This window comes from Bufo bufo, chromosome 7, assembly GCF_905171765.1.
Source record: "Bufo bufo chromosome 7, aBufBuf1.1, whole genome shotgun sequence".
NCBI lineage: Eukaryota > Metazoa > Chordata > Amphibia > Anura > Bufonidae > Bufo > Bufo bufo.
In genome coordinates, this window is record NC_053395.1 from 165920770 (window position 1) to 165937898 (window position 17129).

General features: G+C 46.1%; 1 protein-coding gene across 1 annotated transcript in view; it reads left to right on the forward strand.

The window, feature by feature from the left end:
* Positions 1-17129, forward strand: part of LOC121008992 (putative methyltransferase DDB_G0268948) — a 491731-nt gene that overhangs the window by 445046 nt on the left and 29556 nt on the right. Inside the window, exon 5 of the mRNA XM_040441852.1 lies at positions 14681-14781. Within this exon, the coding sequence (XP_040297786.1) occupies positions 14681-14781 (101 nt within the window). The remainder of the gene's footprint in view (positions 1-14680; positions 14782-17129) is intronic.

Below are 17129 nucleotides of genomic sequence, written 5' to 3' on the forward strand. Positions count from 1 at the left end.
CCCACTCGGCCTTACATCTGCTCTGATCGCACCCCAGAACACATAGGAGTGCCCCAGAATCCATACCAAAGCCGCCTCCGTCCGACCTGCGAACACACAAAAAAGAAAAAATTAAAAACCACCCAACACCAACCGTACCACTACAATAACGCTGGCCTCACATATGATTTGAAACGCACCGACTCCCAACGCCCAATCCTCCTAATCACCTCCTCACTGGCGCCCCACCTGGCTGCCTCAGTTGCCGCGCCAATTCTGAACGAATGACCAGAATACTCCTTGACCGGCACGCCCAAAAGCTTCAAACCTTTTTTAAAAACTGCCAGGAACTGAAACCTGGACAAAAAAGAGCCATCCTCATGCCTAAGGAAAGGAACCTCATTACGCGGTAGCCCCGCACCGTAAGACCCTACACACCGCACTGGACACATACTACAACCTGGTACCTGGAACAGCGTAAAACGCTGCCCCTTACCCTCCTGATCAGTTTTTGATCTCCGAATCCGGACATATACCTTATCCCCAGCCAACTCAACATCCTCACTCCTAAGTCCACCTGCTCTCCTCACACTGTCACACACCAACTCCCCCAAACGAAAAGCACCGAAAAACGCCAAAGCAAATGCAGCCCTGAACAGCACTAGCTCCCAACCGGAACTACAAACACAACTCAGCCTCTCACCCATTTTCACCAGCAACTCGAAGGACACCGGCCTCCGATAATCCGGCACCCTGCCTGCCCCCCTCCGCCACCCTTTCAACACCTGCCTAACCAAAAAACCCTTAGTCAAATCAGGCAACCCCCGCAACTTAAAGCCAAACGCTACCCCCGCAATCAAGTGGTTCACCTTTGACACCGACCACCCTTCACCCTTCAACTGTCCTAACAACATCAACAACCTCACATCGCCATCCCCTACACCAGCCCCCCAGGACCCGTTCCAAGATTCCCAAGTCGCCCACGCCTTACCATACTCCCTCCAGGTACCCGGGCTCAACGAATCCCTCAACATCCCCATCACTGCTCCTCCAGGATCCCCCACAGCCACGGCGGACACTCCAGACCTTCCGGTTCCGCCTCTGGCGCAAGAAGCCGAAACCGCTCCCACTGTAAACGAGAAAGAGAATCCGCCACTGAATTAGACACACCAGCCACATGTTCTGCCACCAACCACATATTAATCGACAAACATCGTAATACCAGAAACTGTAACAGCCTAACCACTGGCGGGGAAGATGCGGACAAACTGTTGATAGCCTGAACCACCCCCAAATTGTCACAATGAAAACGCACCTTCCTGTTTTCAAATTTTTCACCCCACAATACCACCGCCATCACAATGGGAAAAAGTTCCAACAACGCCATGTTCCTCACCCAACCCCGACTTACCCACGAATCCGGCCATACCCCCGCACACCATTGTCCTTGGCAATAAGCCCCAAAACCCACTCCCCCCGACGCATCAGTGTACAACTCGAACTCCACACTATCACACAACTCCGCCATCACCAAAGACCTGCCATTGTACTGACCCAAAAACTCCGCCCACACCCTTAAATCCCCTTTCAACTCCTTGCGTAACCTGATAAAATGATACGGCGCTGACACCCCCGCCGTAGCAGCAGCCAGTCGTCTACAAAAAATTCTGCCCATTGGCATAATTTGACAAGCGAAATTTAGTTTACCCAACAATGACTGCAACTCCTTCAGCCTAATCTTCTCCCTGCCCAAGGCCCTATCAATCTCCAAACGCAAATCCCCCAACTTATCCAGCGGAAGCCTGCACTCCATCCGCTCAGTATCTATGACAATCCCCAAAAAACACAACTCTGTCACCGGCCCAAACGTTTTTTCATGCGCCAATGGTACCCCAAAACGCGTAAAAACCGACTGCACCGTGTGCAGCAACAACGAACACACCCGCGAATTCGCCGGCCCTAAACACAAGAAATCGTCTAAATAATGGATAACGGATGAACAACCTGAAACTTCCACCACTACCCATTCCAAAAACGAGCTGAAGGTCTCAAAATATGCACATGACAGAGAACACCCCATCGGCAAACACCTATCCACAAAATATTCGCCCTCCCAAAAACAACCCAACAAACCCATGCTCTCCACGTGTACCGGAAGCAACCGAAAGGCCGCCTCCACATCCACCTTAGCCATCAACGTCCCCTGCCCCAACCGCCTCACCCATCTTACAGCCGCATCAAAGGAGGTATATACCACCGAACAAAGCTCAGGATCTATACCATCATTGACCGACGCACCTTTTGGATAAGACAAATGATGAATGAGCCGAAACTTATTCGGCTCCTTCTTAGGCACCACACCTAACGGGGACACCCTCAACCCCAGAATCGGCGGCTCCTTGAAAGGACCCGCCATCCGCCCCAACTCCACTTCCTTTTTTAACTTTTCCGCCACAACCCCTGCGTGAACAAGCGCGGACCTCAGATTCTTAAGAACCGTAGGCCCCGCCGTAACCACTGATGGAATACGAAAGCCAAACCTAAAACCATCCCCCAACAACCCGGCCGCAACCCGATCCGGATATCTATCTAGGAACACCTGCATCTCTTCCACCCGCACCGGCGTCCGTCCCTTTTCCAGCACCATCCCCCCCCCTATTCTTACCCCCTTTGAAGCAACGGTTAGCTCCATGGGCTCCCCCACACCCCGTGCACTCGTGCTTAAATTTGCACTTGGCACCAAATCTGCAACTTCCTTCATTAAAAAGGAAGCACAACCCTTTTGCCGATGCTGCTGCCAACGCCCCGGGGGATGACCCCCCGGACTCCCCCCGAAAGGACTGCCCAGCCCTAGGAGGCGCCGTCACCCTCAACCACAACCCAATATCCTTATGATCCCACCGGATATCAGGCCTCACTGCCTTACGCTGCCGGAACTGCTCGTCATAGCGGAGCCAGCCCGCACCCCCATACACCCTATAAGCCTCCCCTATAGCGTCCTGGTAGCAAAAAAGCGCCGAACAGCATTCCGGCGCCCGTTCACCAATGACACTTGCTAATATGGCAAACGCCTGTAGCCAATTAGCAAAAGTACGTGGAATCAGTCGATGCCTACGCTTATCCTCTTCCTCCTTTTTTCCCTCATCCTTCTTACTCCTATCCAGGTTAAACCTTTCCAACGGGAGCAGCGAGAATATCTCCACATACTCCCCCTTCCAGATCTTTTCTCTCACTTCCTGCTTTAAGTGAGCCCCCAGCGGCCCCTCAAAGCACACGTACACCTCACCCCGAGCCCTATCATCCAACCTTTGCCCCTCCTCCTCCCCCCCCGCTTGCGTCTCCACTGACACTGACCCTGCCCCTGCCGTAACAACCTGCGTCCCTGACCCTAGCCCCGGCACCACTCCCCACCCCGGCAAAGGAGACCCAGCGCCAGCACCCATACCTGACAACCAACCCGCCAATCCCCCCAAAAACTGCCCCAAACCTTTACCAAATTCACCCATGTTTCCACCCCCCCCCCCACCCGGGAAACCCTGAGCTAAAACAGATCCCCAACCAATCTCACCAGGCACCACGGGCGCTGTGACTCCCGCTGCCGTAGATCCTGACTCCCGCCGTAATGCCACTTCACCATCAAAGCTCCTGGACGTCGACGGCTGCTCCTCCTGGACCATCTGCACGACCCTCTGCACCACGCTGGCTGGACGCCTGGACGAGACCGCAGCATCCACCACCGAAGAGGGATCTTCCTCCACACTGCTGTACTCTTCTCTGGGCCTGCCCTGGCACTCCTCTCCCCTCAGAGCAGCCCGAGGAACCCTGATGCTATCTGACTGCCGAGTGGACCGCCCGCTTAAGGAAGGCCTGGGCCGGTCCACCGTCCCTGGTCCCGCATCCGAGTCGACTGCTGCAGGGAACGGGGGAAGGGGCGTCCCGCTCCTATCAGGGCCCCGCCGAGAATCGGGATTCCTCCCACGGCGAGAGCGGCTCGCCGTAGGCTGAGCGGCCGCTCTCCGCCGCCGAGGGTCCACAGGGGGGCTCCCTATTCGGCGCCGGGCCCGGGGGGTGATTTCAGGGCTTAGGCGTGCCGGCGGGATACTCCGCCGCAGCCGGGCAGCCCTAGCAATGGGGGTAGCCACCGGAGCAGGAGATACAATGCAGGCGCCCACCTGCTCCTGTAGCCAGCCAGGCCCCCTCACCTCCGCTTCTCGCCTCAGCCTCTCCAGCATCTCCTCCACCGACATCCCTGGCGCCGACATCATGAGGCCCGTCCTGCTCGTTTGTCTCCCCTGGCCGCACTGACCTCACTTCCGCCTCCTTCCTCAGACACTGCTCCGGCCACGCCCCCCGCCGCCCTGGCAACTCCCGCCTTACCTCTTACACCGCCCCCACAAACAACTAACCCTTACCTCACCAGTCCTTCACCGCCCGGCCTCTTCATGCACGTCCTCCCCCACCGCTGCGCTCCAGTCCGGCCTGACTTGTTTAACTGCAATCTGTTATTATAGATTGTACATTTCTTTATTTATTATTATTAAAGTGTCATTTATTCCACGGCGCTGTACATATAAAAAGGGGTGCACATACAGTGGATATAAAAAGTCTACACACCCCTGTTAAAATGTCAGGTTTCTGTGCTGTAAAAAAATGAGACAAAGAGAAATCATTTCAGAACTTTTTCCACCTTTAATGTGACCTATAAACTGTACAACTCAATTGAAAAACAAACTGAAATATTTTAGGTGGAGGGAAGAAAACAAAAAATATTAAAATAATGTGGTTGCATAAGTGTGCACACCCTCTTATAACTGGGGATGTTGCTGTGTTCAGAATTAAGCAATCACATTCAAAATCATGTTAAATAGTCAGCATACATCTGCCATTATTTAAAGTGCCTCTGATTAACCCCAAATAAAGTTCAGTTGCTCTAGTTGGTCTTTCCTGAAATTTTCTTAGTCGCATCCCACAGCAAAAGCCATGGTCCACAGAGAGCTTCCAAAGCATCAGAGGGATCTCATTGTTAACCACTTCCCGTCCGCCCATAGGATATAAACGTCCTATGGGTGGACGTCTATTTCTGACAGCACGTTTTAGAACGTCCTGTCAGAAATAGCAGCTGCACGCTAATCGTGCAGCTGCTGATCGGGTTGCCCGCTGTCAGTGACAGCAGGGCAACCCTAAGACAAGGCAGGGACAGTTCCCAGGTGTCCCTGCCTTCACGATCGCTGCAGACACAGCGCTCACCGAGCGCTGTGTCTGCAGAGAAGGAAGCGCTGTGCGCTTCCTGTTCCGGCCCGGCGGTCATGTGACCGCCGTGACCGGAGTGTGCAGGAGCTGTGTGAGGTCTCTCAGAGACCTCGATCAGCCCTGCTCTGAGGCTGTACAGCGCTAGATTGCTGCTGTACAGCCTCTATAGGGGTGCATTTCCACTGTAACTGGGGCTACTATGTCAGCCCCAGTTACAGGAGAAATCAACTGTGAAAAAAAAAGAAAAAGTGAAGCAAATGTCCCCCAGAGGTCTTGTATGACCTTATGGGGGACGAAAAGTGTAAAAAAAAATAAAAAAAATAAAGGGTTGAAAAAATAAAATAAAGTTTCACATGTAAAAAAAAAAAAGTTCCCAAGTAAGGAATAAAAAAAAAAAATTAAAAATAGAAAAAATAAAATAAAATAGACATATTAGGTATCGCCGCGTCCGTAAAAACCAGCTCTATAAAAGTATCACATGACCTAACCCCTCGGGTGAACACCGTAAAAAAAACAAAAAAAAAACTGTCAAAACAAGCTATTTTTGTCACCTTGCATCACAAAAGGTGCAACACCAAGTGATCAAAAACGCGTATGTCCCACAAAATAGTACCAATAAAACCGTCACCTCATCCCGCAAAAAATGAGCCCCTACATAAGAAAATCTCTTAAAAAATAAAAAAACTATAGCTCTTAGAACATGGAGACACTAAAACATCATTTTTTTGGTTTCAAAAATGCTATTATTGTGTTAAAGTGAAACAAATAAAAAAAAGTATACATATTAGGTATTGCCGCGTCCGTAAAAACCAGCTCTATAAAAATATCACATGACCTAACCCCTCGGATGAACACCGTAAAAAAAAAAAAAAAAAAAACTGTGTCAAAACAAGCAATTTTTGTCACCTTGCATCACAAAAGGTGCAACACCAAGTGATCAAAAATGCGTATGTCCCACAAAATAGTACCAATGAAACCGTCACCTCATCCCGCAAAAAATGAGCCCCTACATAAGAAAATCTCTCAAAAAATAAAAAAACTATAGCTCTCAGAACATGGACACATTAAAACATAATTTTTTTGTTTCAAAAATGCTATTATTGTGTAAAACTTTAATAAATGAGAAAAAGTATACATATTAGGTATCGCCACGTCCGTAACAATCTGCTCTATAAAAATGTCACTTGACTGAACCCCTCAGGTGAACGCTGTAAAAATAAATAAATAGAAACTGTGCTAAAACAACCAATTTTTTGGTCACCTTGCCCCATAAAGTGTTATAATGAATGATCAAAAAATCATATGTACCCAAAAATAGTACTAATAAAACTGGCACCTTATCCCCTAGTTTCCAAAATGGGGTCACTTCTTGGGAGTTTCTACTGTAAGGGTGCATCAGGGGGCTTCAAATGGGACATGGCATGTAAAAACCATGTGGAGTTCCTTTTCTTCTGCGCCCTGCCGTGTGCCCATACAGCAGTTTATGACCACATGTGGGGTGTTTCTGTAAACCGCAGAATCTGGGTAATAAATATTGAGTTTTGTTTGGCTGTTAACCATCGATGTGTTAAAAAAAAAAATTGATTAAAATGGAAAATCTGCTAAAAAAGTGAAATTTAAAAATTTGATCTCCATTTTCCTTTAATTCTTGTGGAACGCCTAAAGGGTTAACAAAGTTTGTAAAATCGGTTTTGAATACCTTGAGGGGTGTAGTTTCTACAATGGGGTCATTTATGGGGGTATCCACTATGTAGGCCCCACAAAGTGACTTCATGCCTGAACTGGTCCTTAAAAAATGGGTTTTGGCAATTTTCTTAAAAATTTGAAGAATTGCTTCTAAACTTCTAAGCCTTCTAACGTCCTAAAAAAATAAAATGACATTTCCAAAATGATGCCAACATAAAGTAGACATATGGGGAATGTTAAATAATAAATATTTTATGAGGTATCACTTTCTGTTTTAAAAGCAGAGAAATTGAAATTTAGAAAATTGCGAATTTTTCAAATTTTTGGGTAAATTTGGGATTTTTTCATAAATAAAGGTGAAATATTTTGACTCAAATTTATGACTATCATGAAGTACAATGTGTCACGAGAAAACAATCTCTGAATGACTTGGATAAATAAAGGCGTTCCAAAGTTATTACCACATAAAGTGAGATATGTCAGTTTTGCAAAATTTGGCCTGGTCAGGAAGGGGGCAAATGGCCCGGATGGCAAGTGGTTAAAAGGTATCAGTCAGGAGAAGGGTACAAAAGAATTTCCAAGGCATTAGATATACCATGAAACACAGTGACATCATCGAGTGGAGAAAATATGGCAAAACAGACATTACCAAGAACTGGACGTCCCTCCAAAATTGATGAAAAGACGAGAAGAAAACTGATCTGGGAGGCTACCAAGAGGCCTACAGCAACATTAAAGGAGCTGCAGGAATATCTGGCAAGTACTGGCTATGTGGTACATGTGACAACAATCCCCCGTATTCTTCATGTGTCTGAGCTATGGGGTAGAGTGGCAAGACGAATGACTTTTCTTACGAAGAAAAACATCCAAGCCAGGCTACATTTTGCAAAAATACATCGGAAGTCTCCCAATAGCATGTGGAAAAAGGTGTTATGGTCCGATGATACCAAAGTTGAACTTTTTGGCCATAATTCCAAAAGATATGTTTGGCACAAAAACAACACTGCACGTCACCAAAAGAACACCCTACCCACAGTGAAGCATGGTGGTGGCAGCATCATGCTTTGGGGCTGTTTTTCTACAGCTGGAACTGGGGCCTTAGTTAAGCTAGAGGGAATTATGAACAGTTCCAAATACCAGTCAATATTGGCACAAAACCTTCAGACTTCTGCTAGAAAGCTGAACATGAAGAGGAACTTCATCTTTCAGCATGACAACAACCCAAAGCATACATCCAAATCAACAAAGGAATGGCTTCACCAGAAGAAGATTAAAGTTTTGGAATGGCCCAGCCAGAGCCCAGACCTGAATCTGTATGAAAATCTATGGGGTGATCTGAAGAGGGCTGTTGTCACGAGGGTATCAAGAGCCACGTCTGACTCCGTTATACCCGGGGTCAGGAAGTCGCAGCGGGTGGCTGCGCGCTCTATATCTAAAGATCCTGGTGTTTCTTAGTTATTGTTTTCTGTGTTTGCCTTGCTATCCTTTTTGTCTCTCTCAGGGATCCGTAGCTTCTCCTCCTCAGCTGTTTCGTGTCTGCCACTCCCTACCTCCTTATATTCTCCCCTCACACTTCTCGTTGCCAGTTATAGAGCTTCCTGCCTGGACATCTATACTGACCCACTGGAGTGGTTAATCCTGGTTGTTGTTCCTGTGTGCTACCCTCCGGATCCCTGTTTGGCTTATTGTTGTCTCCTGTTGTCGCCCACCTGGGAATATATGTTGAGTCTGTGTTGTCTGTCCTCCCCTTGGTGTTTTCCCTTAGAGTTAGTGGTGCGGACTAGTGTTCCCATCGCCCTGTTCACTACCTAGGGCTCAGCTCAGGGAAAGCCAGGGCTTTAGGCACGTGATCGGCGTACGGGTGAGGAACCCGTCTAGGGACGTCAGGGCAGCCAGGTGCCAGCCGCCAGGTGAGTCAGGGGTCACCATCTTCCCTCTCACTTGGGCAGGGCCTTCCTCGTTCCCTCCCTCTGTGTCACGTATGTGATAGCCACGCCGACCGTGATATTATAACTGGCCCTTACTTTTTGAGAAAAAAAATAAAAAAAATTTTTTTTAAATTTTTTGTTTGTTGTTTTTTTTTCTCTCTCTACTTAGAATCCAATATGGATCCTATTGATGCCTTGGCAGAACAGCTTCAAAGCCTGTCTTTGGAGGTGGCAGGATTGAAGGCGTCTGTTCTCCAACAACAGCAGCAAATGCAGCAGACCGCACCCCCAGCGGTTGCTATGGGTAACCAGGTTGTCACTGAACCCAAGGTTGCTCTTCCCGACAGATTTTCTGGGGGAAGGGACAAATTTGCAACGTTCCGTGAGGCCTGCAAATTATATTTTAAGTTGCGCCCTTACTCCTCAGGTCATGAAGAACAGCGGGTTGGGATTGTCATTTCCCTGCTTCAGGGGGATCCGCAATCCTGGGCGTTCTCGTTACCCCCTGGTTCTCAGGCTCTTCGGTCAGTGGAGGGATTTTTTGGGGCTTTGGGTCTCATATATGATGACCCTGACCGAGTCGCCCTGGCTGAGTCGAAGTTACGGAGACTCCTACAGGGAGATCGGTCAGCAGAGGAATATTGCTCAGAGTTCCGTAGGTGGGCTACGGATACTCAGTGGAACGACCCGGCTCTCAGGAGTCAGTTCTGCTCTGGGTTATCTGAAAGGGTTAAGGATGCACTGGCGCTGTATGAGACCCCCCTTTCCCTTGATGCTGTTATGTCCCTCTCTATCAGAATAGATAGACGTCTTAGGGAGAGATCGAAAATTCCGGAGCAATTGGTTACCTCTCCCAAACAACAATTAGCCTGTACTGACTTAGATGAGCCTATGCAGCTAGGCGGAACTTCTCGTCAGGTCCGTCCTCCCGAGATTCGCCGTAGGGGAAGGGCTTGTTTTTTCTGTGGGGGGAGGGGTCATTTCATTAATGTCTGTCCCTCCTTTCTCAAAAACAAAAGACCGTCGGAAAACTACTAACCCCGGGCTGTGCGGAGGATGTCAGCCGGGGGGTATACGTTTCCTCCATACGAACATCTCAATTTGTGTTACCAGCGGTCATTGTTTTTGGTGTTAAGACGGAGTCTATTTCTGTTTTTCTAGACAGTGGAGCAGGGGTAAACTTGATTGATGCCCATTTTGCCCGCACTATGGGTTTGTCTCTCTGTACGCTGCAGAGACCTATTCCCGTATTCGCTATAGATTCTGCTCCTCTGTCTCAGAGAAACCTCACCCACATTGTTCGTAATTTACACCTTCGGGTATGGGACCACCATAATGAGTGTCTTTCATGTTACGTTCTGGAGGGCCTTCCCTCTCCGGTGGTATTGGGTCTTCCCTGGTTGGTAGCGCACAATCCAGTGGTGGATTGGCAGGCCAGGGAGATATTGGAGTGGAGTGAGCATTGCAGAGAGAATTGCTTAAATAACAATTGCTTAATCGCCTCCATAGCTTCCCTACCTACATTTATTTCGGACTTTGAGGACGTTTTTTCTGAAAAGGGTTGTCAGAAACTACCACCTCATAGTCCTTATGATTGCCCGGTTAACCTGATTCCCGGGGCAAAATTACCCAAGTCCAGGTTGTATAATCTTTCGGGTCCCGAGAGACAAGCCATGAAAGATTATATCTCCGAGAGTCTGGCTAAGGGACACATCAGACCCTCTTCTTCACCCGTGGCTGCAGGGTTTTTCTTTGTTAAAAAGAAAGATGGGGGCCTGCGTCCTTGCTTAGATTTCCGTGAGTTAAACCAGATAACCATCCGTGACCCATACCCTCTTCCTCTCATTCCTGACCTTTTTAATCAGATTGCGGGTGCTAAGTGGTTCTCCAAACTTGATCTTAGGGGGGCCTACAATCTGATTCGTATTAGGGAAGGGGATGAGTGGAAGACAGCTTTTAACACCCCTGAGGGGCATTATGAAAATCTTGTTATGCCTTTCGGTCTGACCAATGCCCCTGCTGTCTTTCAACATTTCGTTAATGATATTTTTAGTCATCTCATCGGCAGGTTTGTAGTCATATACCTAGATGATATCTTAATTTATTTGGCTGATCTGAAAACACATGAGGTGCATGTCAGGCAAGTACTGCAGGTCCTACGGACGAACAAATTATATGCGAAAATTGAAAAATGTGTCTTCGCTGTTCAGGAATTACAGTTCCTGGGATATCTATTATCTGCTTCAGGTTTCCGCATGGATCCTGGGAAGGTCCAGGCAATTTTAGATTGGGATCTTCCTGAGAACCTTAAAGCCCTACAACGGTTTTTGGGTTTCGCTAATTTCTATAGAAAGTTCATTAAAAATTATTCAGTGATCGTTAAACCCCTTACCGACATGACTAGGAAGGGGACGGATTTTTCCAAATGGTCTGACGCCGCTAAAGATGCATTTTCCTCTCTAAAGGAGAGGTTTACCTCGGCACCTGTTCTAATTCAACCTGATGTCTCCCAGCCTTTTATTGTCGAGGTAGATGCGTCAGAGGTGGGAGTGGGAGCTGTATTGTCTCAGGGTCCGTCTCCTGGCAAATGGCGTCCTTGCGCTTTCTTTTCCAAAAAATTATCTTCTGCAGAGAAGAATTATGATATTGGAAATAGGGAACTGTTGGCGATTAAACTGGCGCTTGAAGAGTGGCGTCACTTCTTAGAGGGAGCAATCCACCCCGTCACGGTGATTACGGATCACAAGAACCTTCTGTACCTAGAATCGGCTAAACGTCTCACCCCTAGACAAGCTAGGTGGTCGCTATTCTTTACCAGATTTAACTTTGTAATCACCTATCGTCCTGGGGCAAAAAATACCAAGGCAGACGCATTATCTCGTACTTTCCCTGGAGGGGGTAATGTTTGTGATCCGGTACCTATTTTACAAAGAGGAGTGGTTGTCTCTGCTGTACACTCTGTTCTAGAGGGAAAGGTGTTAGAGGCTCAGGGGGACGCCCCGGCCTCTTGCCCCTCAGAGAAATTGTTTGTACCGTTAAACCTGCGTCTTGAATTATTAAAAGAACATCATAATTCGGCACTTGCTGGACACCCGGGTAGTAAAGCAACCTTGGAGCTTTTATCTCGTCGTTTTTGGTGGCCAAGGTTGCGTCAGGATGTAATGGATTTCGTGTCTACTTGTTCTACTTGTGCACGCGCGAAAGTCTCTCATACACGTCCAGCAGGGTCTTTATTGCCACTTTTCATTCCCAATAGGCCATGGACACATCTGTCTATGGATTTCATCACTGACTTACCGTTGTCGGCGGGTAAAACAGTTATCTTGGTAGTAGTAGACAGGTTTAGCAAAATGGTACACTTTATTGCGCTACCCGCACTTCCTAATGCTAAAACTCTCGCTCAGGTGTTTATCAGTGAAATCGTGAAGCTTCACGGGGTCCCTTCCGATGTGGTTTCGGATCGGGGAACCCATTTTTTTTCTAAGTTTTGGAAAGCTTTTTGTTCCCGTTTGGGGGTTCACTTGTCCTTTTCCTCAGCTTTCCATCCTCAGTCGAATGGACAGACTGAGCGTACCAACCAAAATCTAGAAACATATTTAAGGTGTTTTGTGTCTGAAAACCAAGAGTTGTGGTCATCATACTTACCGTTAGCTGAGTTTGCCATAAATAATCATTATCAGGAGTCCACTGGCAAGTCACCATTCCTTGGTGCATACGGTTTTCATCCCCAATTTTGTACTTTCAAAGAGGGGGGGTCTTCTGGGGTTCCCGAAGAGGAAAGGTTTTCTTCATCTCTTTCATCGGTATGGCAGAAGGTGCAAGTTAACTTGAAAAGATGAGTGGTAAATATAAATGCATGGCCGATAAGAAACGGTCGCCAGGTCCGGACCTAGGAGTGAATGACTATGTGTGGTTGTCTACTAGGAATATTAAGTTGAAGGTTCCTTCTTGGAAACTGGGTCCTAGGTTCATTGGTCCCTATAAAATAGTAGCCATCATTAACCCTGTGGCTTTTCGCCTGGAGCTACCTCAGACTTTTAAGATCCATAACGTCTTCCATAAATCGTTACTCAAGAAGTATGTTCCACCTCTAGAACCATCGCCGCTGCCACCTCCTCCTGTTATTGTGGATGGTAATCTGGAGTTTCAAATAGCCAGAATTGTTGATTCTCGTTGGGTCCGCCGCTCTCTTCAGTATCTTGTGCATTGGAGGGGTTACGGTCCCGAGGAAAGAATGTGGGTTCCAGCGTCAGAGGTAAACGCCAACAGGTTAATTCAGACTTTCCATGCCTCTCATCCGGAGAGACCTGGTCCTGAGTGTCCGGAGGCCCCTCGTGAAAGGGGGGGTACTGTCACGAGGGTATCAAGAGCCACGTCTGACTCCGTTATACCCGGGGTCAGGAAGTCGCAGCGGGTGGCTGCGCGCTCTATATCTAAAGATCATGGTGTTTCTTAGTTATTGTTTTCTGTGTTTGCCTTGCTATCCTTTTTGTCTCTCTCAGGGATCCGTAGCTTCTCCTCCTCAGCTGTTTCGTGTCTGCCACTCCCTACCTCCTTATATTCTCCCCTCACACTTCTCTAGTTGCCAGTTATAGAGCTTCCTGCCTGGACATCTATACTGACCCACTGGAGTGGTTAATCCTGGTTGTTGTTCCTGTGTGCTACCCTCCGGATCCCTGTTTGGCTTATTGTTGTCTCCTGTTGTCGCCCACCTGGGAATATATGTTGAGTCTGTGTTGTCTGTCCTCCCCTTGGTGTTTTCCCTTAGAGTTAGTGGTGCGGACTAGTGTTCCCATCGCCCTGTTCACTACCTAGGGCTCAGCTCAGGGAAAGCCAGGGCTTTAGGCACGTGATCGGCGTACGGGTGAGGAACCCGTCTAGGGACGTCAGGGCAGCCAGGTGCCAGCCGCCAGGTGAGTCAGGGGTCACCATCTTCCCTCTCACTTGGGCAGGGCCTTCCTCTTTCCCTCCCTCTGTGTCACGTATGTGATAGCCACGCCGACCGTGATAGCTGTGCACAGGAGATGCCCAGATTTGGGGTGTTTTTGCAAAGAAGAGTGGGCAAATCTTGCCAAGTCAAAATGTGCCATGCTGATAGACTCATACCCAAAAAGACTGAGTGCTGTAATAAAATCAAAAGGTGTTTCAAAAAAGTATTAGTTTAAGGGTGTGCACACTTATGCAACCATATTATTTTATTTTTATATTTTTTCTTCCCTCTACCTAAAAGATTGCAGTTTGTTTTTCAATTGAGTGGTACAGTTTATAGGTCACATTAAAGGTGGAAAAAGTTCTGAAATGATTTATCTTTGTCTGATGTTTTTTACAGAAACCTGACATTTTAACAGGGGTATGTAGACTTTTTATATCCACTGTACATACAGGGGTGCACCTAGCCTTTCTGCTGCCTGAGGTGAAAACTGAAACGGTGCCCCCTGTATGACAATTTCTTAACCTAACCCCTTTGCCACAATGAAAGCGCTCATTGCCCATGGCCCTTCTGCTGCCCCCCTCTTGCCCCTTCCTGATGCTGCCTGAGGCGATTGCCTCACCTGGCCTCATTGGTGGTGCACCCCTTCATACATAATACAGACAATAGCACTAGACATGAAAAGACGAGTTACAAACTGGTACAGAAGGAGATAGGGCCCTGCCCGCGAGGCTTACAATCTTTATCAATAAGGTCTAACAGGTAATTTGTGGATCAACGCATAATAACCAGACAGAAGTAGCATGAATGGCTCCAAAGTCTGTTACAATGAGATTTTCTTGTATTGTAGTTTTGGAGACCTGTTATATTATTGTATTATGTTATATTATTTTTGTTTTTTTGGCAGGTGTGGGATACATTGTTCCCGTATTTTGATAAAAACACAGGGGACATGTTTAATCAGTACCAAAATATATATGAGGCTATTCCACTAAAAGACAAGGAATTGTAAGTTTTAACATATTTAAAAGGGTATTCCGGTTGTTTGAAGTTGTCCTCTATCCACAGGATAGGGAATAACTATTAGATCAGTTCAGGTCTTACCACTGGGACCCAAACCGATCACGAGAATGGGGACCCCGTACCCCTTGCAGCCCTCCTGAAATGAAGGAAGCGGACGCTCGCACATGCATATGGCCACTCCATTAATTTCTATGGGAGTTCCAGAGATATCCGAGTGCAGCGCTAGAAATGAATGGAGCGGCTGCACGTATACGCGACTAGCCACTCTGTTCTCTTAATCTGGTAGGACCCCTACCAATCTAATAGTTAACACAATCAAACAAACGTCAAACAATCCGAATACCCATTTAATGTCTTTTTCTCCACTTGTGCACATAGGTTTCTGAATCCTGCCCCTTACTCTTGGAAATATCTTTCGAGCTTCCACAATGCATTGTTCTCTAGTTATAGAAAACCTGAATTCTGAAAGAAAATAATCATGAATGGTGAAAAAAATCATGTAATATAAAATAATTATTAGCAAGCAAAGTAAAAGTAATTTTATGAAACTGGTGTAAAGTGGAACTGGCTTAGTTGCCCATAGAAACCAATCCGGTTCCTCCTTTCATTTTCTAAAGGAGCTATCAAAAATGAAAGGTGGAATCCGATTGGTTGCTATGGGCAACTAAGCCCGTCTTATGGGGTGAAAAATCCGGTATATATGTGGCAACAATTAATGTAGAGTGCTATAGCGACCTATGAAGGTGGATACATTTAAACAGCCAACAAAGTGTGTTATAAGTATAATATCCGTCCAGATTACTGTTAACAGAGTGAGAAACCAACGGTACTATAAACCACACGCCCAGATCAAAGAAACTTTAACAAGCTGCTATTTTGTATTTTTTTTTTATCTTCATGAATTTTTATGCGAGAGCTCCGCATTTAAAAGGGAACGGATACAAAATGAACTTTTATTTATAGATGTTTTTATATGTATGTATAGTTTATGTATTTCATTTTATGATATGTAATGGCTAAATTACATGCAAATTACTGTGAGCCAGCCAATTTTCATTTTTTATTTGGGCGTATACTTACACTGAGAGGTGGACAGTGGGCTGGGCTCCAGGCTAGCTGGTGAGCGTCTCCCTAATTGTTAAATTGTCATTAATTAAAAAGTTCAATTTTTTTTAACCCGTTCGCTCGCACGTGCAGCAGCATCATGGCCAGCAGGTCTCTGCTGTTTCAAACAGCAGAGACCTGCCGCTAATTACCGTGACTGGCAATAATGCCGATCGCAGTAATCAAAGGCTTTAGATGCCGTGATCAAGCTCGCGCTTCCAGACTTCCTACCGATATTCCCTGGGGCCAATGGGGACGTTGGTAGTTGCTTTGAATGCTGTGAGTCTCATGACGAGACCCGCAGTATTCATGCTGTAATTCTTATTTTGGCCAACAGATGGCAGGCCAACATAAGAAATGAGAAATTGGCAGTATTAAACTCATTTAAAAAAATACATGATGATTCAAAATAAAAAAATAAAAAAAAATTGATTTTTTTGGGCTCATATATGAGCTTCAAAATCATTACAAAAATTAAAAAAATATATAAAATAAAAAAAATATATAAGTTTAAATCCACTTCCGTATAATAAAAAAGTAAATGCATAATTAACAAAAAATATAAACATCATGGGTATCACAGCGACCGAAAACACTTGTACTAATCAAATATAAAAATATTTTTCCAATAAGGCGAATGGCCTAACAGAAAAAAGGGTCAAAATGGCCAATTTGCCATTTTTATATTGCTTCTCTTACCCCCAAAAATGTAGTAAAGTGTGATCAAAAAGTCAAACACTCCAAAATGGTATAAATAAAAAGTACAGATTGTCCCCTATACAGCTCAGTAGACATGACTATAAAAAAAATTATTGGGGTCAGAATATGTGATGTAAAAAAAATATATGTTTTTTTTTCAAAGATTAAATGTATTTTTACACTATTCAGACATAAAAAAACGATACATATGGGGTATCGCTGTAATCATACTGATCACCCAGAGAATGAAGGGTATGGGTCCGTTTTGATGCAAACGAAACGCTGTGGGAACAAAAGCCATAAAACGGTGGAGGAATTGCGTTTTTTTCCAATTCCATCCCATTTGGAATTTTTTTTACTGCTTCCAACTACATTGTATGCCACAATTAATGGTGGCATTAGAAAGTACAATTTTTCCAACAAAAAATTTAAGATTACTTACCTGTAATCACTTTTCCATGAGCCCATGACAGCACCCTTGAGAGACCGCCTCCATCCAGGACAGGAAACAGGAACCTTTGTGGAGAGCA